This window comes from Dreissena polymorpha, chromosome 12, assembly GCF_020536995.1.
Source record: "Dreissena polymorpha isolate Duluth1 chromosome 12, UMN_Dpol_1.0, whole genome shotgun sequence".
In the NCBI taxonomy this organism is placed as follows: domain Eukaryota; kingdom Metazoa; phylum Mollusca; class Bivalvia; order Myida; family Dreissenidae; genus Dreissena; species Dreissena polymorpha.
Window position 1 is genome coordinate 18,573,056 of NC_068366.1, and position 24,436 is coordinate 18,597,491.

The window sequence follows — 24,436 nt, forward strand, 5'->3', positions numbered from 1 at the left end:
GCCGAGATGGGAGTTTTCCTATAGACAGCAGGAGGCTTAGACATACTGCTATATAGCACTTTCTTCAAAGCGGTCATAACCTCAGGCTGCATGTGGAATTTATTGAATACTTAACCCATTAAAGCCTAGTGGACTCTCCCATCCTTCTAAATTGGATCAATTTATTTCCAATTAGGGATGTCTAGTATATTTATTTCTATATTTAGAATATTTCTTAAAGAAATTCCTTTAGGCAAACAGCGCAGACCCAGATGAGGCATGATGCGGCGTTTCATCTGGGTCTACGCTGTTTGCCAAGGCCTTTTTTCTAGATGCTAGGCATAAATGGATTAAATTTACTGTTAATCAATTCTGGTAAACATAAAGACAGACTGTTAAAACAACTCAGCATCACTGTGGTCAGCTTTATTTGACAAGGTAACAGTTTATCTGAAGCCATAGCCTTCAATGATCTTCTGGTACTTGGCGATCTTGGGGGCCACGTTGGCGCGAGCCTTCTGTCGCAGTTTCTGCAACGAGACAGTCAACAAATTAGATAATGTATAACACTGGTAAAGATTAACTTTAATTGCTCATCAAGTAATTCATGGTCATGAGGCAAGAAAAACAAGAGCACCGCCTTGCGGGTGCAGACCGCTCATCTATTTTCTTTTTAAAGGTGAAGGGACTCTCAATTTCAATCACAAAGGAGGGAGGGGTGGAGAGAAGAGGGGTGTATAGTGTGGGGGTGTGGACATTTATTACATTATCTTCCAAAAATGCGAAAAAAAATGGAAAAAAAAAAAACATTTTCGGGGGTGGGGGGGTGGGGGGGGGATTCTTGGGTGCAATGGTTGGATGATATTTCTAAAATAAAATAATAAAAATAAATATTTGTGTTTTTTAACAGTTTAAAAAAAAAAATTGGGAGGGGGGGTGGGGTGGGGGTGGGGGGTAAAGTGTGAGGGTGTGGGGGGAGAAAAAAATAATTAGGGAGGGGGAGGATTCGGGGGGGGGGGTGGGGGGGGGCACAGGGGATGGTTTGGGTGGAGTCTATTGTGGTATGTCAGGTAAGAGTAGTTTTGTCAAAGTATCAATCAAATCTAATCATAAATAAAGAAGTTATGGCAATTTTAACAAAATTTAATAATTTTACCTTGAGAGTCAAGGTCATTCAAAGGTCAAGGTAAAATTCAACTTGTCAGGTACAGTAACCTCATGAAAGCATGAAAGTATTTGAAGTTTGAAAGCAATAGCCTTGATACATAAGACGTAAAGTGGATCGAAACACAAAATTTAACCATATATTCAAAGTTACTAAGTCAAAAAAGGGCAATAATTCCGTAAAAATGACAACCAGAGTTATGCAACTTGTCCTTTTACTGTACCCTTATGATAGTTTGCGAGTGTTCAAAGTATGAAAGCAATATCTATGATACTTTAGGGGTAAAGTGGACCAAAACACAAAACTTAACCAAATTTTCAGTTTTCTAAGTATATAAAGGGCCCATAATTCCGTCCAAATGCCAGTCAGAGTTACATAACTTTGCCTGCACAGTCCCCTTATGATAGTTAGTAAGTGTTGCAAGTATGAAAGCAATAGCTTTGATACTTAAGGAATAAAATGGACCTAAACACAAAACTTAACCAAAATTTTCAATTTTTTAAGTATAAAAAGGGCACGTAATTCTGTCAAAATGCTCTCCATTAAATATTTTGGGGGAGCATAAGCATCATCCGACCAGAACCTGCTGATTATATGCACATCTCTTGGTAGTGAGCTTTCCATAAAGTTTCATTGAATTCCAGTCATTAGTTGCTGAGAAAAAGCCCGGACAAGAATTGCACTATATGAACAGTTAATGGAAAATTTCAAAGAGCCATAACTCTGTGAAAAATCATCTGACCACAACCCGCTGATAATATGCACATCTCCTCTTGGTAGTGAAGCTTCCCATAAAGTTTCATTGAATTCCGATAATTAGTTGCTGAGAAATAGCCCGGACAAGAATTGCACTATATGTACAGTTAATGAAATATTTCAAAGGGCCATAACTCTGTGAAAAATCATCAGACCAAAACCCACTGATAATATGCACATCTCCTTTTGGTAGTGAAGCTTCCCATAATGTTTCATTGAATTCTGGTCATAAGTTGCTGAGAAATAGCCTGGACAAGAATTGCGCTATATGTACAGTTAATGGAAAATTTCAAAGGGCCAAAACTCTGTGAAAAATCATCCGGCCAGAACCCGCTGATAATATGCACATCTCCTCTTGGTAGTGAAGCTTCCCATAAAGTTTCATTGAATTCCGGTCATTAGCTGCTGAGAAATAGCCCGGACAAAAATTGTGCACGGACGGACAGACGAAGCGGCAACTATATGCTCCCCCAAAAAATATTTGGGGAAGCATAATGATTGTCTCTAACAAATCTCTATTTAAGAAGCAAACTAGAAATGGCGTGGCAGAGGCAGACGCGTATCCCCACGCCGCATGTTTGACCCAGGGGCGCCCCATGGTTGGTAATGGGTCCATGCATAGTTGAGATTGACCGTATTGTCATAAGAGAAGTTCAGTATCAATTAGAAGTGAATCGGTGTAGAAATGAAGAAATTATAGTAAAAGACAATTTTGGGTGGGTGTGGCCTATTATGGGCGAGTGCCCCAGGGTTGGTAAAGGGGCCATACATAGTTGAGATTGACCTTATTGTCATAAGAGATGTTCAGTATCAATTTGAAGTAAATCGGTGTAGAAATGAAAAAATTATATTATAAGGCAATTTTGGGTGGGCGTGGCCTATGTGGGCGGGTGCCCCAGGGTTGGTAATGGCCCCATGCATAGTTGAGATTGACTGTATTGTCATAAAAGAGGTTCAGTATCAATTTGAAGTGAATCTGTGTAGAAATTAAGATATTATAGTAAAAGGCAATTTTGGGTGGGCGTGGCCTATGTGGGCGGGGCGCCCCAGGGTTGGTAATGGAGCCATGCATAGATGAGATTAACTGTATTGTCATGAGAGAGGTTCAGTATCAATTTGAAGTGAATCGGTGAAGAAATGAAGAAATTATAGTAAAAGGCAATTTTGGGAGGGCGTGGCCTATGTAGGTGTGGCCTATTATGAGCAGGGCACCCCAGGGTTGGTAATGGGGCCATACATAGTTGAGACTGAGGGTATTGTCATAAGAGAAGTTCAGTATCAATTAGAGGTGAATTGGTGTAAAAATGAAGAAAGTAGAGTAAAAGACAATTTTGGGTGGGTGTGGCCTATTATGGGTGGGGCGCCCCAGGGTTGGTAATGGGGCCTTACATATTTTAGATTGACTGTATTGTCATAAGAGATATTCAGTATCAATTTGAAGTAAATCGGTGTAGAAATGAAGAAATTATAGTAAAAGGCAATTTTGGGTGGGCGTGGCCTATGTGGGCGGGCACCCCAGGATTGGTCATGGCGCCATGCATAGTTGAGATTGACCGTATAGTCATAAAAGAGGTTCAGTATCAATTTGAAGTAAAGTGTAGAAATGAAGAAATGATAGTAAAAGGCAATTTTGGGTGGGCGTGGCCTATGTGAGCGAGACGCCCCAGGGTTGGTAATGGCGCCATGCATCGTTGAGATTGACTGTATAGTCATAAGAGAGGTTCAGTATCAATTTGAAGTGAATCGGTGTACAAATGAAGAAATTATAGTAAAAGGCATTTTTGGGTGGGCGTGGCCTATGTGGGTTTGGCCTATTATGGGCGGGGCGCCCCAGGGTTGGTAATGAGGCCATACATAGTTGAGATTGACCGTATTGTCATAAGAGAAGTTCAGTATCAATTAGAAGTGAATCGGTGTAGAAATGAAGAAATTATAGTAAAAGACAATTTTGGGTGGGTGTGGCCTATTATGGGCAGGGCACCCCAGGGTTGGTAATGGGGCCTTACATAGTTGAGATTGACCGTATTGTCATAAGAGATGTTCAGTATCAATTTAAAAATCAGTGTAGAAATGAAGAAATTATAGTAAAAGGCAATTTTATTTGACAATTTAAAAACAACTGAATAGGAAAAATGTTATTCTTAGTTTACTGTTTATCAGAGTCCATTTTAGTTCTATGTTAAACTTGAACAAAAGCTTAAAGTTTGGAAAAGTTTAAGAAAGTAAAAAATCACAGCTACCGCTCGGCTCCTGACACTATATACCCCCTATTCTTCGAAAGGGGGCATAAAAAAAAAACATTTCAATAAATGTTTTTATTTACATTTAAACAAAATTGACTAGATTTTTTGTTTGTTCTACATTTTGTTCCTGTGAATCTACTGGGTTTTTAACTCTTTTATAAAAAAAAAAAACAGAACATCTTAATAACTGCCTCATGTAGTTACGACACAATTACTGTCTATACATCTCCGCTATATCAATCAATGTTCATATAAATTGACTTTCACAATATTCTATTTTTATGTTCCAGTATAAACCATATTCAATGAACCACCAATCTGGAAATATTTATGGTCTCAGATGGTAGTGCATGAAAGTTTGGTTTCATAAGTTACAAAACCATCAATCACGGTGAGTTTATCATCACAGACCTTTGCAGTACACATTAACACAATTTCGAGCAAAATAAATAAAAATAGACCGTACATGTTTCACACATGAAAGCAGTAATTACTAATGCAAATGTGGATGAAATCCACCAAATACTGGTTTTCTTACGTGTTTGTCCGCACATAATGTCACTTGAAACAAATCTGCCTTTTAAAAATGCCTCTCAGAAAGGCATAAAAAATATGCATGATAGATACCAAAATGTGATAAATAAAATAATTTCATTTTAGATCTTATAGGAAATCGGACACCACACACAACATGAGCTATTGAAAATAAGACCACAATTCCTTTTTAACAGGCAACTTTTTCAGTCTTGAGACAAAATGGATATTCTGCATTATATGGTTGTTAATTGCCATTTAGAGTGAAATTTTATGTATCTAATTTCTGAAAAAAGCGGATTTTTTAAAAAGAATTCTTTAATTCTGCTCATCAAGCCTGTGATCATATTATCTCGGGCAGAGTTTAAAATGTTATTAGCAACCACCACTAGACATATCTACAATCGTTTTTTTTTGGGGGGGGGGTCCAATTTAGGACCGCAATTCAGCCCCACATCAAAGTAAAAAAGTTTGTGTTTTTTCCCCGAATGACTGCTTAAAATTCCCAAGTGAAGGTATAAACAACTTACATTTAGTTTATCTCTCTATCCTGGTCCAAGTTTCCAAATCCAAAGGCAATGACCCCATGCCAAAAACAAGAGGGCCATGGGCCCTACTGCGCTCTCCGGAGACCCTAAGAACTTAACTTTCCTGACAAGGTTGAGTTCAAAATAATGAACATTTAATTTTTCGGCCCAATTTTATTTTTGAACTCTGATGAGATATTATATGAACAAATGTTCTGACAGAGGTTCATGAAGATTTGAAAAGAAAAGTGACTTCTAGAGCGTAAAGATGCTTTTTTTATTTTTTTGGACAAGTGACCTATTTGTTTTGCTCACACGAACCAGTTTCAATCTCAGCAGAGATTTAATTGTGACAAATGTTCTGACCAAGTTTCATGAAGATTGGTCAATAAATGTGGCCATTAGAGCGCTAAAAAGGTTTCTCTAAAGGCATTTAAGGAAAACTGCACCACCCCATAGCACAAAACCATTTTCAAAATGAAGAAAAGATACATTTAAAACAAATGATCTGAGCAAAGTTTCATGGGACTGAAATTGCCACTTCTAGTTTTTTTTAACTATAGTAATTAATGGAAAACTTCCCCCGACAGACGGTGGTCCTGTTTTTCAACAAACAGGAACCATTTTTGAACTTGGCCCAGATATTATTGAAACAAATGTTCATGAGTAAAATGTTGTTTTAAATGGCTAGCAAAATTGAAATCAGTATCACAACATGGGTCTCAGATGGTAGTGCATGTGTGTGGTTTCATTAGTAACAAAACCATCAATCATTGTAGGTTCATCATCACTGACCAGTCATGATCATCAATTTGTATTGCATTATTTTTAAATACAGGTGATATCTTTAATATTGACCTGCCTTTCTCAAAGCAGGTTTGGTAAAAAGGAACTTAAAAGATTCTTTTCTTCCTGTATTTGACAATATAATTGACTTATTGCACACTGGGGTAAATCAGTTTTCTCCTACACTGTTCATAGTTTAAAAGTTGGCAGTGTTTTTTTTTTCAACATTAGGAAATGGGGCCGGGTCTCTTTCGATTGGGATAAATCACTGTGTTTTGACCAAAATTGGGAAAATAGTGCATTTTTGTTTTGCTTCAAAATTGAGAATAAGTGTTTTCAATTATTATATTTATTAAGATGTTACTTGTAGAACTCGATTGGAGATGATCCAAATGTCGAGATCTAAATAAAATACTTTTTTTAAACCTTCAATTAGGAATTTTTAGGTCCCATTTGGGAAAAATATATACTTTTTTACATTGGGAATGGGGTAAAATAACATATGGGCTGGTCTAATTGCAATCTATGCTTCCTGATTAAGCTCAACACACTCTCAATAAAATCTGGTAGATTAGTCAATTTAAATCTCATAGATCGGTCAATTATTCCATTTGCAAGACAAGCACGTAAAATATTTTACAGAAAGGATTATTATCAGTTCTAGCAACCCCTTGCTATTTATCACTGAGGAATAGGCTAAGATTCATGATTATTAATTAACATAAATATAAATAGCTCAATAGTTGGTAGTCAAAAATATTCCTTTACTTTACATAAGTTACAAACAAAAATGACATAAATCCATGAGGTTAATAATTGCCAATTAATTCAATAAATATTTTGTCATGTTAATACCCGTATTCATGTGACACAAGAGCATATAAAAACAAGTAAATTTGTTGTATTGACATCCACTGCCAAATAAATTTTAAGTGTAAGACAGACAGACTGAGTGACAGACATTGCCAATTCTATATTCTTCCCCCTTTGGCAGAGGATAATAAAGTTGTGTGTTCCTAGCAATTAGTTGAGTTTGGAATAAGACATATTTGTGTACTTTATGTTTTCAGTGATCATAAAATTAAAATAAAAGCACTGTTAATATCGGTCTTAACAATACAAGGCATAACATGGGTCTCAGATGGTAGTGCATGTGTTTGGTTTCATTAGTAACAAAACCATCAATCACGGTGGGTTCATCATCACAGACACAATAATATCATGCATTTGTGTACACAATTGAAATTTCAACTCAACCGAAGTGCTTTTTTTGAGAAACAACAGAACAGAAACACCTCAGCATTCTAAGAACTTTTCATGCAACATTCAAGTTCGGGAAATGCTCATCCAATGTGTCTATCTGTAACGATCAGACATCACTTCTATAGGAAATTTTCTACCAATCAATCATTCATACCAAAAATTGTGAAGCTTCAAATGCAAAGAAAATTTGCACAATTGGTTCAGTTTTAGCTAATGAAATGTAAACTTAAAGTGGTTGAAATTAAAACAAGCCTGTAAGGATTGCATTCTGCTTGCTTTGATTTTATGAATAAGAGATCTTAAATCAGTAACCTCCCACGATTACTCTCTCAAGTACTTCGCTTACATAGTTTTATAGTTGATCGTGAAGTACAATATAATGCTCATTTATCTCTGATATCACTGTAATTTCTACCATTATAACATTTTTAGTTTGGAAAGATGTTTTTCAAACAGATTAAATTAATGTAAATATGACAAAATATAGTTCACTTTTGAAAAAAGCTCAATAGTTGGTAGTCGAAAATATTCTTTTACTTTTCATAAGGTACAAACAAAAATGACATAAATCCACGAGGTTTATAATTGCTAATTAATTCAATAAATATTTTGTCATAATGTTGATACCCGTATTCATGTGACACAAGAGCATATAAAAACAAGTAAATTTGTTGTATTGACATCCACTGCCAAGTAAATTTTAAGTGAAAGACAGACAGACTGAGTGACAGACATTGCCAATTCTATATTCTTCCCCCTTTGGCAGAGGATAATAAAGTTGTGTGTTCCTAGCAATTAGTTGAGTTTGGAATAAGACATATTTGTGTACTTTATGTTTTCAGTGATCATAAAATTAAAATAAAAGCACTGTTAATATCGGTCTTAACAATACAAGGCATAACATGGGTCTCAGATGGTAGTGCATGTGTTTGGTTTCATTAGTAACAAAACCATCAATCACGGTGGGTTCATCATCACAGACACAATAATATGCATTTTTGAACACAATTAAAATTTCAACTCAACCTAAGTGCTTTTTTTGAGAAACAACAGAACAGAAACACCTCAGCATTCTAAGAACTTTTCATGCAACATTCAAGTTCGGGAAATGCTCATCCCAGGTGTCTATCTGTAACGATCAGACATCGCTTCTATAGGAACTTTTCTACCAATCAATCATTCATACATAAAATTGTGAAGCTTCAAATGCAAAGAAAATTTGCAAAATTGGTTCAGTTTTTACTTTTAGCTAATGAAATGTAAACTTAAAGTGGTTGAAATTAAAACAAGCCTGTAAGGATTGCATTCTGCTTGCTTTGATTTTATGAATAAGAGATCTTAAATCAGTAACCTCCCACGATTACTCTCTCAAGTACTTCGCTTACATACTTTTGTTTTATAGTTGATCGTGAAGTACAATATAATGCTCATTTATCTCTGATATCACTGTAATTTCTACCATTATAACATTTTTAGTTTGGAAAGATGTTTTTCAAACTGATTAATGTAAATATGATAAAATATAGTTCACTTTTGAAAACAATAACAAGAGCTTTGTTTGTGAAACACAATACTGTGCTTTGAAGAATATATTTTACCTTTGACCTTAAAGGATGACCTTGACCTTTCACCACTCAAAATGTGCAGCTCCATGAGATACACATGCATGCCAAATATCAAGTTGCTTAGTGCTATCTTCATTATTGCAAAATTTATGACCAAGGTTAAAGTTTTGGGACAGATTGACAGACAGACAGGCCAAAAACAATATACCCCCTATTATTCAATCCAGAGGTATAAAAATCGAGAATTCCAATAGTTATGTTTGGTCTAACTTGATATCTATTTTTCAAAGAAGAATATATAGGACCAACCAAGTTACTTATTGCAAACACAGACTGTAGTAACAGTATCTGGCTCAAAAGCAATTATAAATAGGAGAATAGGGGCTTGCATGTCACAAATTCATTTCTCAGGAGGGCAATAATTTTTACACAAAATAATAGCCTGAATTCTGGCAGCTTACATCTGTAGCCAACTTGGTCTTGTAGTATTTCTTCGCCTTCACACTTCGTTTGGCCTCCAGTGCGCCAATCACACCCTGGTACTTCCAGCCTACCTCATGGGCCAGTCGGTTCAGGTCGCAGAACTAAAACAGTGATCATGGTTCAGAAATATCAAATAGACCTCATAGATTTCACTATACTTAATGGTAACTGTTTCCATACAGTTACTTTTATTTGTATGTATTGTTTCGAAGCAATTAGATTTTACATGGCTTAACTATAGTTTCTACCAGCCTGAATTAAGTTTCACAAGCCAAGCACTCCTGGCAAGTAGTTTGCATTAACCGAACGGGTATGAAGAACAAGAGGGTCATGATGGCCCTGAATCGCTCACCTGACAAACCAAATACAATCCCAACCCAGATTTCATCAAGATAAACATTCTGACCAAATTTTATAAAGATTGGATGAAAACTGTGACCTCTACTGTCTACACAAGCAAATTGTTGACGGACGCACATACGCACGCACGCACATACGGATGCCGGACATCACACGGTCACATAAGCTCACCATGTCACTTCGTGACAGGTGAGCTAAAAACATTCACAACATGCTGAAAAATTACATCCATGGAAAATAAAATGGTTATGCGTGAACTAATTTAGCAAAGTACCACACTTTTACTGGTGAGTGGTCTCATTTATTTGTTTTGTTCATGCACATCTTTTCGAGCTGATTAATGACATTACTGTGCATTAAGACCTTGAAAACTACAACAATCAGCCACAGTATTGCTCAAAATGGTACACTATAAATATATTCAAGCAAAAAGGTCATTGTTAGGTTTATGTTTGATAGCTATACCACTTATGCTTGAAAAATAACTTGAAACTGAAACTGTCTATGCATTTGCACACCTGTGCGGACAAACTTGTTGTCTACTGGAAGTGTTTAATCTCTCTTTTGTCCCAAAATTACAATTCTATTATGGAAAATTAAAGCCTAAAATAACAATCAAAGGTACTTAGGGTTTAAGAATTTTTTATCAAGTATTCAATGTTTGCCATTTTCAAGGCCATACCCAATTTTAGTACTTTGCAACTGTAAACAGCAACTTCGTTAACAAGATTGAAGCCAGAAAAAACTCAAAAACTTAAAATCCAGTCTTCAGTCTATACAGTCTACAATTACAGTATAACAACAATGAATACCCGTCTGTTCTGTTTCAATCGGAGCACTTTGAGTGCAGAGGGCACGACCTTTCTCTTCTGCTTATCAAATGGGGGTGGGATTCCCTCGTACACCTTCAGCTTGGACATGGCGGATATTCCACGGGCAGTTCTGTGGGGAACCATACCTGGACAATACAAAACAAGTCATCAACACTTGATATTTGTGTACACACAATACATGTATAAAGAGAGCCATGTCACAGAAGTGAATGATACTAAACACCCATGCACTTCATTGTCAGGTACAGTACAGGCACTGTGTACTTAAAACAAACGCCACTCGCCGCGGTGTTCATCTCACTGTGTTACAAATATAAACCCCGCGATGGGTGTTCAGATCATTTGTCGCGGGCACCGTTTGCCATAAGACGAACGACGCGAAACACCGCGGACCCATAATATTTACTGCGGTGTTCATCGTGTTCGCTGAAAATAAAATAATTGAACATAAACGTATTGTATTGATCCCTTTTATTTAAAAGTGATAATGAATTATGTATTTCACACCCATGACAGTGTTTTCTGTCTTTTTAAACGCCGAGTATAAAAGAAAACTGCGTTCGCACCTAGCTGTAGGATACTACACCTGAAGGAGTGTTGAGTGTTTGATTATTCAATTAACAGTTTGAAGCCATGGAGAACTCATAAATGATTATACAACTGTAGTAATCGTATTAACCAGTCTCTGGATTCCCCTATACATACGTGTCAACTGTCTCAATCGCATACATGCAACTTCTCCCATATTTATCCATTACTCGATAATGCCTGATTTCCATTTTTAAAATCAAATTATGGGTGGGTAATATAGACGATAATCTTGGGTCATAAACACAAACGTTTGAAATTTTCGAAAGTATCAAATGAATTTCGGCATATGATTCTATTTAAAGATTTGATGAAATACATGTAAGCGCCCAATCAGGACAGTTTTTAACAAATTTAACCAGACACGGTTAGCACACATCGTGTACATTATTTTAGGTTACAAATTCTACATGAAATGAATTAATTTCTTTGTTCTGTTAAAAAGCATGCGAAAATTGGCGTGGGTGTTTTTATTTGTAAATAAAAGTTTCGTAGCGGGTACAACATTGAGATCATTTAATTTCCATTAAAAGTTTCGTTGTGAATTTCAACTTAAGTACCGGGGTATCTCGCGCTTAATTTGGCATCAACATTAATTTCGATTAACTAATTTCCTCTTAGTCTTAATAAAATATAATTTAAACACGCTGTATCGTTACCGTTACGCTGTATCAGTTCCTTCATTATTGAAACAATTATTGTATTGTAATTTGTATACTGACTGCAAACAAGTGTCGTAACATACGGATGCAATACGTAAATTCAGACAGTACTGAAAGTCGTACACAAGTAAATAAATGATTTAATACTCTCGATTTCTTTGAAACTCGGAATATGTTGTTAAAAAGGGCAATTGCATTGATTAACACCATAAGAGTTAATAGTATTGATCATCTTAATGCTTTATTTACGTTTCCGACTTACGTACTGTCCGAATCAAATTACGCATACACATGTACACAGTCTTCGAAATTAGCTTTGAAAAGTTACATGCCAGTCAGGCCAGTTACTTAAGAATTTTTACATGCCCAACATATTTTTTACATGCCCAAACTTTTTTAACTAAAATTATAACAAATCACAACATTTTAACACTTACATGCTACACATAGTAAAGCAGAACATTTGTTTCAATAGTAATGAATACAATTACAGCTAATCAATCACTAGAATTAAGACGGTCGATCGTTACACCATTGCTCTTGAAAAGAGCGTTCTCTGGTGTCATCGTACCATTTCTTGGCTTCCTTTTTCTCTAAATCATTGTCAATTTTCTATTTTGGAAGTGCTTTATCGGGCTTAGCCCCATCAACATACCTAAGATACTGCCTCTATGTCGACAATGACATTTGTTTACATTGACAAAAACGGAAGCATATTACTTGATTGAAATGATCGATTCAAAAAGCATCTTCTCGATTAATGTCTAGAGAAACCGTCGATAAGAACCGAATGTGACCGAACTGCATCGGTCAAAAACAAAAACGATGACCTGTGCAAGCAGGTGCGTGTTGTTAAACCAATCGAATTTCATTGTTTTACAACTTACGGCAAGGTGTTTGTTCGCAAAATTGAAAAATAGGTCTGCAAATATCAAGAACCGCTTACGATTTTATTTTTTTTAAACTGTCAATTGGCTTCAATAATTTACATGCCCGGCGGGCAACAAACGTGAATTTTTGTATGTGCCCGGCAGTAATTTTACTCGCCACAGGCGATCGGGCGTGTGCTAATTTCGAAGACTGTGTACAGGGTTGTCATTATTAACCGATTGCCGATCGAATTCATCGGTTAAAATCGCCAGAAAATCGGTTGTTTTTCCTGAATCTTAAAAATTGCTATCAGAAGTTTTGATCACGCAAACCGACAATAATTGACGAGGAATAACCGTAGTATAGTAGAGCGACGCCCATTTAGTCATTTCATTTACTCCGCCTAAGAGCTACTGTTTTCAATGAATCTCTCAGCAAGTGGCCAATATTGTCTTTTCCAGCTGTCAATCAAATTCTTCTTGGTAAGCACGTCAACCAATCAGCGCTCAGGCAGCCGAATACACGCCGACCCCACGTGAAATTGTATCAAATAGCTGTACATTTCACAGATTATTACTGACCGTATCTCAACGAATGTAGCACTGTAGAGCGTAATAAACTAGTTAGAGAAAAGGTTTCCACATATTAAAAAATGCTCTTCGATTTTCTACCAAAATAAAAGATATTAGCGACCTCTGCGTTACGAATTTGTTATTCAGCATCTAAATATTAAAGTCAACGCTTTCCCCGAGGAAGAATGACGTGATGTTATACATGAAGTCTAATTTTGGCTTGATTTTCATCTGTGCATGAAAAACACGATAAATGTGTCTCTGTTGCTAGAATTTTCTTAATTTTCCGTGAATAATGAAATCTGAAAATCATTTCGGATAACACATTAAATTATACGCATTTGAAAATACGTCAATTAAATAATGCATTTTGTTATACAAATGGGCATAACACATAATGAAATGAGTAGGTAAATAATGTGTTTTGAGATTGCCAAACTATGCATACGTATAGGTCAACATGCATGAATGACCTGACAAGTTATATCACGATCCGGAATGAAAAGTACTTGGTTTAATTTAAAGAAAGACGCGTACAGTATACTAAACATGTGAAAATCTTAAAATTTTCTATTCTTTTTAGACCTCATTTTTAACTTTTTATGCTCTGAGAATAGCAGTATTTTGTCCCTAAAATGTCTAGAATTCGTTTTCGGTCGGGGGGCTTTGCCCCCTGACCCCCCTACCAGGGCCTTGCCTTGGACCTACAAGGGGGCCTAGGCAGCCCACTTGACCCCCGGCCGAATCGGTTACTTTTCCAAAATAATCCTTTGTTTACAATCATAATGACAACCCTGCATGTAATATCTACATGTAGATATGATTTTCTTTTGTACACATTTACATTTAAAGCGCGTCAATGACTTTCACAGACAGGTGTTTATGGTGGCTGCCCAGCATCGCGGTGATCACGGGTGTTCAATAGCGTGACATCGCGGCGATTTTCGGGTGTTCGCCAAACACCATGGTCAGTAGCGTGTCCGCCCCCCCCGCAAATGTCACCCATCGGGAAAAGTGAACACCGCGGACAGGCGTTTTTGTTTACGTACACAGTGCCTGTACTGTATGTTCAAAGGCAAAAAAAATCTATGTTTGGGTCACTTGAGATAAAAAATGCCTTGTACATCTACACTTCATGGTGATATCATCAAACCTTTAAGTTTTAACATACTTTCTTGTTCAATCCACCAACAAACAACACCCCTGTGCCTGAATTTCCAACTCAGGGGTAATCCGGTGCCTTAATTATTCATTGCTGAATACCCCTGTTCCTAAATTTCCCAAATTGATCTCTGTGTGTGCTCATTTATGCTCTCAAGTTATGTATTAATTAACAATAATATAGGAAACATTAAATAAAGTAAAACTATAACCCATAAGTATGGGTCTCTTCCTTAACAGAACCTTGGGGGAAAGCTCTACTCCTGTCAGTAAGAGTATAACCATGGAAACCTCATTGCAATCTTGAGTTGTGAATTCAGAAATAGAAAAGCAGCGACTTATAACACATTCTGTTAAACTTACCTCTAACAGCCTTGTAGAACATACGGCTGGGAGCCCGGAAGTGTAAAGGTCCTCTCTTAGGCTGGACATTACATCTTTTCTTAATGTAATTCAAAGCCTTCACTGAAACACACACAATCAACTATTTAAGTGGACTATCCATGTCAAAAGTGGTAAACATAAGCAAATTATGATGAACTTAGAAGAGATTATGAACAATTATTCATGTTTGTATATTTCAAACACTGCACATTCATTCTCAACATCCATAGGCTATCATTAAAATACATATAAATACAACATATAAATTATTCATCATCTAATTATAAATTGCAAAACGAAAGGTGCTTACATTTATTTCTGTAGAAATTTCCAGAAATATTGATGCCTTCACATCGCACCACTACAACACGCTGACCTGAAAGGAAACACAAGATATTTACGTTACAAATATTTCACACAAAATACCTGGTACACATAAAAAATAAATCCCACATTTTATAAACAATTGTTTGGTTGGCATCAGCGACTAGATATTTGCAAAATGAAATTTATTTAACTTTTTGCGGAATGTGGTCTATTGTGTACCCCTGTGTGACGTAACAATTGCTTTCAGTAGCTTTCTACCAACTCTCTACTGGAGAATTTTAACATTGCCTCTTTCCCACATAATTTACTACTGTTTGTTTGAGGTTTGTGTAATTCTCTTAAAACTAAGCTCTGATGTTATTACAATGTGTTAGTGTTTTGCTACTGTGAACACGAATAAAGCACTGTTCTATTCTGTTCTGTAAATACATCCAAATATTTTTTTCTTTCAATCAGTAAAGATAACACCACAAGCACATTTATGTTTCGTCTCATACACTTGGGAGATTTTAATATATTATTTACTAATTATGGTACACTGGGCAGGGCCCTCGATTTGTACTTTTTACTGCCGCATGAAAAAGAATTATTTTTCCCCTTATTTCAGCAAAAAATCCCCCCCCCCCAAAAAAAATTTTTTTTTTTTTTTACTTTAATATCTAGAAGCTGTTGCCAGCTGGTTAGGTCACACTTAAAATATTGTTGGTTTGCCCTTTACCGACCATAGATTTTACAGGTGGGTAGGTAGGTAGTCAAATAATTATTTTTAATACCTTTATAGTCTATGAATATTTAAAACACTGTTATTTAAACACTGTTACAGTGTACGAAGCCCTATGTACATCAGTGCTCCAGCTAGGATTTGAAAAGGGCAGGGGGGCTTTTTTGTCAAAAGGGCACTTTCGACGCGCAGTATATTGTCAAATGGGCACTTTCGACGCGCTGTATTTTGTAAAAAGGGCACGTTCGAGCGCGCGGGTGTTTCTGGAATTCTTCCTATTGCATGTTAATTTATATGTTATAAATAATTGTATTATTCCCATTATTATTAAACCATTCAAATATAATGTCTACAATGAGGATTAAAATAATTACAATGAAATAAGAGATTTATGAATTATCATATGTAAAAAAAAAAAAAAAAAATATTTTTTATTTTTTTAGAGGGGGGGGGCAGGGCGGGGGTTCGGGGGGGGGGGGGGGGGGGGGGGGGGGGCAGGGCGGTGGTTCGGGAGGGCAGGGCGCGGCGCCCTTCGATTTAGGCCTAGCTGGAGCACTGTACATGAAGCTTAACCATATCTTGTTTGCCGTTTTCTTGCAAATAATGGTGATTTTTTTTTGCTTTTATTTCTTACAGCCTGTGCCGTTTGAATTTGGAAAATTAGCCTGATTAACCATGAAATTGGGGAAAATTGCGTGATAAACCATGAAATTGGGAAACATTAAGCATTATATGATTATACGAAACAGAATTAAAATTGCTTTTAAGTTCATGTTTGACAGCATTTTTATATTATAAAGTGCTGCTTTAATGTCTTCTTACCATGAAGACAATGTTTAGTTAATATCCCTCCACATGCATATTAAACTTGCAATACTCTATAGATTCTTATATACACCATTAATTTTAATCATAACCTCTAAGAGTATTAATTTAATTCAGTATTTTTAAATTAAATATCATATGGGGAAAACATTAACAAATATTAACAAACAAGCTTTAGCGTTCTTGTTGTGTTAATCACAAAACTTAATGTGTTAAATAGAGTTAAAATAATATATTTAATTTGTTTACCTTTCAATATCTTGCACTTGACAACCTATTTCAGTAAACTGCACAGTGTGACAAACATAATAAAGCAGAATATGCGTATGAATCTGAGTATACACAGATCCACTAGCATATAAATCAAAACATGTTTGTCTCTTTTCATTTACAAACGATACTCATCTTACATGCTTTAACTTTGTGAGTAGCCTCTTGCTTAGACTGAACTCCAATTTTCCAACACTCATTTCCGTGACGCACATTTTCGGTGCAGATTTCTAATAAATATTTGTTGTTTTTTATCTCAACCGTAGTATTTTGTGTTCATTGACACACTCATTAAATTATATCCTAACAAGACTATTGCCAAGCAATAAAAGTCCCCTACCAGCTCCACCATTGTCAGAAATTCCACCAATGTCAGAATATTTTTTTTATTTGTTGCCATAGCAACCAGAATTTTTAACATAGGAACAAAATGAAATGATATGCATAATGTCCATATAATATTGACATCTATCCATGTTTCAAGTTTCATGAAAAAATATTAAGAACTTTTTAAGTTATCGCAGGATCTATTGCCATAGCAACCAGAATTTTTGACGTAGGAATAAAATGAAATGACGTGCATAATGTCCATATTGCCATCTATCCATGTTTCAAGTTTCATGAAAAAAATATTGAGAACTTAAAAGTTATCGCAGGATCCAGAAAACAAGAGGGCCTGAAAGGCCCAAAGTCGCTCACCCGAGATAACAAGATATTATTATGACAAATCTTCTGACCAAGTTTCACAAAGATCGAAAAATAAATGTGGCCTCTAGAGTGTTAACAAGGTTTTACTATAGCCATTTAAGGACAAGGGACAAAATTGTCACAAAACCAGGTTTTCATTGTGAAAAAAAAATCTGATAAAGGGAGAAAACTCAAACTGAACTTTTGAAATGAACAAACAAAATTAACCCCCTTTGTAAGTTTGTTTTTTTTTTAAATCTATTTTTAGTCGTGGCGACCTTGACATTGGAGATATTGACGTGATTCTTTCGTGCGACACACCGTCCCATGATGGTGAACAAATGTGCCAAATGATTTTAAAATCTCACAATGAATGACATAGTTATGGCCAGGACAAGCTCATTTATGGCCATTTTTGACCTTTGAACTCAAAGTGTGACCTTGACCTTGGAGATATCGACGTAATTATTTCGCGCGACACACCGTCCAATGATGGTGAACAAATGTGCCTATGATTTTAAAATCTGACAATGAACGACATAGTTATGGCCCGGACAAGCTTGTTCCGCCCGCCCGCCCGCATTCGCCAATCTTATAACCAGTTTTTTCCTTCGGAAAACCTGGTTAAAAAATGCCCCGCCCCCTGGCAGCCATGTTTTTCAACCAACTGGCATCATTTTTGAACTCGTCCAAGATATTATTGGGATGAACCTTCTGACCAAGTTTCATGAAGATCTAACAGTAAATGTGGCCTCTAGAGTGTTAACAAGATTTTACTATAGCCATATAAGGAAAAATGCCCCACCCCTTGGAAGCCTTTTTTTTCAAGCAAACATTATTATTTTCGAACTCTTCCAAAAAATCATTGAAACTAATCTTCTGAACAAATTTCATGAAGATTGGACAATAAATGTGGCCTCTATAGTGTTAGCAAGGTTTTACTATAGCCATAAAAGGAAAAATGCCCTGCCCCTGGTGGCCATGTTTTTAAAGAAACCAAAACCATTTTCGAACTCATCCAAGATATCATTGGGACAAATCTTCAGACCAAGTTTCATGATGATTGGAAAATAAATGTGACCTCTAGAGTGTTAACAAGATTTTACAATAGCCATATAAGGAAAATAGCCCCGCCCGCGTGGTGGCCATGTTTTTAAACCAACCGGCATCATTTTTGAACTCGTCCAAGATATTATTGGGATGAATCTTCTGACCAAGTTTCATGAAGATCCGACTATAAATGTGGCCACTAGAGTGTTGAAAAGATTTTACTATAGCCTTATATAGCCATATAAGGAAAAATGCCCAGTCCCTTGGCGGCCATGTTTTTCAAGCAAACCTCACTTTTTTCGAACTCATCCAAGATATCATTAATACAAATCTTCTGACCATATTTCATCAAGATTGGACAATAAATGAGGCCTCTGGAGTGTTAACAAGATTTTACTATAGCCATATAAGGAAAAATGCCCCGCTCCTTGGCAGCCATGTTTTTCACGCAAAGGTTACCATTTTTAACTCATCCAAGATATCAGTGGGACAAATCCTTTGAGCAAGTTTAATGAAGATTGGAAAATAAATGTGGCCTCTAGAGTGTTAACAAGGTTTTACAATAGCCATATAAGGAAAAATGCCCCGCCCCCTGGCGGCCATGTTTTTCAACCAACCGGCATCATTTTCGAACTCATCCAAGATATAATTGGGATGAATCTTCTGACCAAGTTTTATGAAGATCAGACAATAAATGTGGCTTCTAGAGTGTTAACAAGATTTTACTATAGCCATATATAGCAATATAAGGAAAAATGCCCCGCCCCTTGGCAGCCATGTTTTTCAAGCAAACGTAACCATTTTCGAACTCATCCAAGATATCATTGAGACCAATCTTTTGACCAAATTTCTTGAAGATTGGACAATAAATGTGGCCTCTAGAGAGTTAACAAGTCAAATGTTGACGCCGCACAACGCACGACGGACAAAAGGCGATCACAAAAGCTCACCATGAGCACGTTGTGCTCAGGTGAGCTAAAAACACCATTTTCAGCAGTATTTCTAGTCTATTTGTTGCCATAGCAACCACAATGTTTGAGGTAGGAACAAAATGAAATGACGTGCATAATGTCCATATTGCCATCTATCCATGTTCCAAGTTATGAAAAAATATTAAGAACTTTTTAAGTTGTCGCAGGATCCAGAAAAGTGTGAGTGCAAACCATAAGTCCCCTCCGGTGAAACCGGTAGGGGACTAATAACCATATGATATTGGTCGTTAACTTGAATGTTATTTATCATTTCCGCTGTTAATCGCAATTTCTCTTCTGCTTGCCGCCATCTTTGACGTGTTTAATAACAGGCGTGCTCAAGCGGAATACGTCGGTATCCTCCGCAATATATAGACAGATTCGTGGATACTGGATAGCAACGTAAAATCGTATATATTAGGCTACATTTGCAAACCAAAACGTAATTCAGTTGTCATTAGGCGACGACTCGACAAGCTCAGCATAGGAAATTCCAACTATCGAAGCGACCTAGATCGGTCAAAGGCGTTAAGAATGGACAGGGAATAAATATTGCAGTCGGCTCTTTTATGACCGGCGAAAAATACGAAAATGAAAAAATAAGTTTTCAGAAATCACAAAAAAAAATTTGGGTCGGGGGGTAAAAAGTGAGTCGGTCGGTAAAGGGCAAACAAACTTAATTTTAATTTAGGCCTTAGGTATCGTGCTTCTTACCTTTGATTAAATGTATATTTATGTAAATTACATTAAAATATAGCAACTTAAAGTGTTGAATGGTTTGTGAAAAGATCTTCTAAAATTCCCAATATCGCCCAAAACGACGCGAAATTTCCCCCTCTCAGGGCCCCGCCACCAATCCCCCAAAGTGTAGCAAGGGCCATGCTGGGAAATATTTATATACATTACCATTAATAATGGTTTTTGCAACAACTGCTGCCAGTCTACCCAAAAGATGCCCACGGGCATCAATCAGGATGGGCTGAAAGTAAAATCAGAGACGATCAATACCAAGCAATTAGTGAGCATTTCATCGCTAAACAGATTATGTTGGTTTGTGAGCTTTTGTCAGTTTAATGCTGCATATTATCCTTACTGATGATCCCTCAAAATGGGCATGTAGCATACTGTTTGGACCTACCAACCAAGTGGTTGAATATATTTATGTAAATGTTGGACACTAGTGAAAACTACAAACATATTCTGGTTTCAATAATCTTGTGAATATAATATTTGCCAGAAGACGAGGTGCATGTTATATTTGAATGTGAAGATTACATGCAGGGGTTTACTAAGAAAGTGACGCCGATATTCGGCGTCTTCCCCTACCAGAATTTTTCCCCTCAAAATACAATTTCCCCACCAAAAATATCATTTTTCACCAAAATATAATATTTTCTCTCAAAGAAATGTTTATTTTTCCTTTGGGCATTCGACAATTATCCAAATTGCACCAAGTACAACGACCTCGCTCTCTCTCTCTCCAGACGAACACAAAAAATCTGGGAATCCCAGTTATTCTAAATATAGCTCTTAAATTACGTCATGTAAACTGGGCAACTAATCGTAATAATAATGTGACTATTTTACTGGATACCGGTCTTGCGCGAGAAGCGTGTTTCGTCAATTAATTACCGGAAACCAGTCGAATTTTCATCCGGGCTATATGCAAGCCAAGATATAAAACGTGAAAACAGAAAAAAATGTCTCACAATTGGCATTCTTACACAAACAAAATAAAACATTCGGACTCGGAAGATACTGAACGCATCGAGGCATTTTTTTAAGAAAGAATCATCGAAAACCGTTATAACCTAGCAGGATTCTGAGGTAATCAACATCGAACATTGTGAAAGTGAAAGTAGACAATCGGCAGCTGCCGATCCTTTCCCTTCCAATACTGTAGCAGATCAAGGTCGTCAACCCATTCATCATGAAATTGAAATCACAAAATTGACATCGTCCCCCGGCCCCAGTACAGAAATATAGCTGAAAACATTTTCCATTATTAGATCTACACCTGCAACTTTATTAAGGACTTTGACTTTAATACGTGTTAAATGTGTTTAAGAACAAAAAAGGACAGAGACAAGCCTCTTTTGATGAGTTAAAGACATTGAAATGAACAGTTTTTATTTTTTCCCCTAATATGTCTCTTTCGCACTCTTTTTTCCCCTTTCACCCAGCGTCCAGCGTCTTCCCCTTTCTCTAAAAAAAACCCCTGACATGAAAATGTAACAAGATGCGTACATCATTTTAATTATGCAATCTAGTACAGTCTCCGCCAAACATGGTTGGACCGACGGACATGTCCTGTTAAAATTTTTAAGGTCCGGCCTGTCGGTGTAATTTACAGGACCGATTGTCCGGTAAAAAAAAGAACGAAATTGTTGATTATGTTTTTACGGCTCTGAAAGTTTTCCGCGGTATAAAATTAGCGATCGCGTCTTTCCGTTCCAACGCTCTACTCTACGGAATTTTGCGATGCACCCGATTGGTCCATTTTTTTGCGTCGTTACCATATGACGAATGCTCGTCAGGACGGTCTTAATCCATGACGGCCTAGTCGCTGATTAAGATAATCATAAATCTGATTATTAAATGATACAAATATCAATTTGTATTGACGTAATCGAGATAGTTATTTATAATTGTGATCATCTTCATTCGCAATGTCATGATCTTGACTGTCAATGTCCCTGCGTGAAAAAGGCTGGTGATCAATTATCTAGGCCGTCGTCGGTTTAGGCCGTATTGACCAGATTCCTCTCTTACATGCGCACTGAGACTTAGCAACAAGAATCAACAAACGCTATCGCCGAGTTTGAAAACTGTTTGAAAAATGTTTCTACGATATTACGAGGGAGCGACTCCCGGTGGAAAACGACCGGCACCACCTGATTTATGTAGTCGGAAGGTCCTGTAAAAAAAGAGGAGGTCCTGTATTTTTTCCCAGTTTACAGGACCTACTGTCCTGTAAAAATTTGACTAGTTTGGCGGAGACTGCTAGTACTAGTAATGTAAATGCATATTTCATCCTAAATTTGATTGCCAACCAGTAATACCATCATGTTTATTGACAAAGAAATATTTTGCAAATAAATATTCTTTTATAATGTGTATTTTATTAGCTTAACATTAAAGGGGCCTTTTCACAGATTTTGGCATGTTTTGAAGTTTGTCATTAAATGCTTTATATTGATAAATGTAAAAAGCTCCAGTAAAACATCAAGAATAAAATTAAACAAGAGTGCAAAACTGTCACAAGATACGCCCGATTTAAGGCTTTGGACAACTTGATAACTTTACCATGACCCATATTTGAACTTGACCTACAGATCATCTAGACACAACTTCTGACCAAAGTTGGTGAAGATCTGATGAAATCTACTTCAAATAGAGAGTGGACACCATGCTGAATGCTTGAAATGCACTAAGTGACCTCGTGATCTAGTTTTTAACCTGGCATGACCCATATTTGAACTTGACCTACATGTAGATATTGTCTAGACACAACTTCTGACCAAATTTGGTGAAGATCGGATGAAAAGTACTTCAATTAGAGAGCGGACACCATGCTTAATGCTTGAAATGGTTTAAGTGACCCTGTGACCTAGTTTTTAATCTGGCATGACCCATATTAGAACTTGACCTAAATATTGTCTAGATACAACTTCTGACCAAGTTTGGTGAAGATCGGATGAAAACTACTTCAATTAGAGAGTGGACACCATGCTAAATACTTGAAATGCACAAAAGTGACCCTGTGACCTAGTTTATGACCCGGCATGACCCATATTAGAACTTGACCTAGATATTGTCTAGATACAACTTCTGACCAAGTTTGGTGAAGATCGGATAAAAACTATTTGAATTAGAGAACTCTACAAATTGTTCAATTGTTTCGCGTTGCAACGCTTTATAATTTTCAGGTTTTTAAATCGTCAAAAGATGCATATAATGGCTATATTAGACCATGGTAAATGTTCAGTATTACTGTTTCCTCACAAATATCATAACTAAAACGAAAATTTGCGAATCTGAATAAACATTTCAATTTTGTCAATTAACCGAACCGTGAAAAGATCCCTTTAACAGACATGTTTAAGGCAAATAAGCAAGCAAACATTTGTCTTTACAGTACACAATGATAGACATTGACACCAAATAAATGTTATTCACGAGTTCATCTCTTCAGATTCAGAACCAGTTTTCACTTATTTTGACACAATTTAAACTTATGCAATTTATGAAATTTATATTAAAAATATAGAGTCTACTAAGAACTAAACACATATCATGAATTATTGTTTTCTATAAATACTTAATGAAACAATTTCATAGCGATGCATTTTATTCTGCATTTTTAACGTTACCACTCATCGAGGTGGAGATTAAAATAAACAATTAAAACGGTATAATTAGACATTCACTGAAAGTTTAGTGAATGTCTAAGCTGTTACTGATTTCTTTTCAACACAAGATACTTGGATATCTTATGACAAGTCTGGACAATTTAAGTTTTCACTACGACGAACATTATACCTTGCGACTAAAACCCATGTTGGTATAAAAAGAGGAAGAGAACAGGGGTTCACACGTGAGCATGCAAAACCGAGGGTATAATTCTTTTCGTACAACACGCCACCGTACTATTCTTTATAGGTTACACACTACTTTTAGAACACATTTGAACACGTATATTTATAAAGATATAAATATTCATATCAGTAAATTACTTTATATGGATACTGCCTGTCCTATGCTGCCTCATTGTTTGTAAATAGTCATGTTTCGAACGTGGTTTTCCGATCACATCCCAAGATGATTTTTCAGTCTCCGCTTGCGTCCTAGTCA

The 24,436-nt window shown here is 36.4% G+C and overlaps 1 protein-coding gene and 4 non-coding genes across 5 annotated transcripts; all 5 read right to left on the reverse strand.

The window, feature by feature from the left end:
* Nucleotides 1-390: 390 nt before the first annotated feature.
* Nucleotides 391-24,200, reverse strand: LOC127852231 (60S ribosomal protein L13a-like). The gene is made up of 7 exons (XM_052386116.1): nt 24,125-24,200; nt 20,489-20,561; nt 15,042-15,107; nt 14,711-14,812; nt 10,474-10,619; nt 9,280-9,402; nt 391-509 (listed from the first exon to the last, which is right to left on the reverse strand). The coding sequence occupies exons 1-7, from the start codon at nt 24,185-24,187 to the stop codon at nt 426-428; spliced, it is 657 nt and encodes a 218-aa protein (XP_052242076.1). The 5' UTR covers nt 24,188-24,200; the 3' UTR covers nt 391-425.
* Nucleotides 4,474-4,557, reverse strand: LOC127854323 (small nucleolar RNA Z195/SNORD33/SNORD32 family). The gene has a single exon (XR_008037032.1). It is a non-coding gene; the product is annotated as a small nucleolar RNA Z195/SNORD33/SNORD32 family (small nucleolar RNA).
* LOC127854324 (small nucleolar RNA Z195/SNORD33/SNORD32 family) lies at nt 5,921-6,002 on the reverse strand. The gene has a single exon (XR_008037033.1). It is a non-coding gene; the product is annotated as a small nucleolar RNA Z195/SNORD33/SNORD32 family (small nucleolar RNA).
* On the reverse strand, nt 7,122-7,203 carry LOC127854325 (small nucleolar RNA Z195/SNORD33/SNORD32 family). Its single transcript, XR_008037034.1, has one exon. It is a non-coding gene; the product is annotated as a small nucleolar RNA Z195/SNORD33/SNORD32 family (small nucleolar RNA).
* Nucleotides 8,157-8,238, reverse strand: LOC127854326 (small nucleolar RNA Z195/SNORD33/SNORD32 family). Its single transcript, XR_008037035.1, has one exon. It is a non-coding gene; the product is annotated as a small nucleolar RNA Z195/SNORD33/SNORD32 family (small nucleolar RNA).
* Nucleotides 24,201-24,436: the final 236 nt, after the last annotated feature.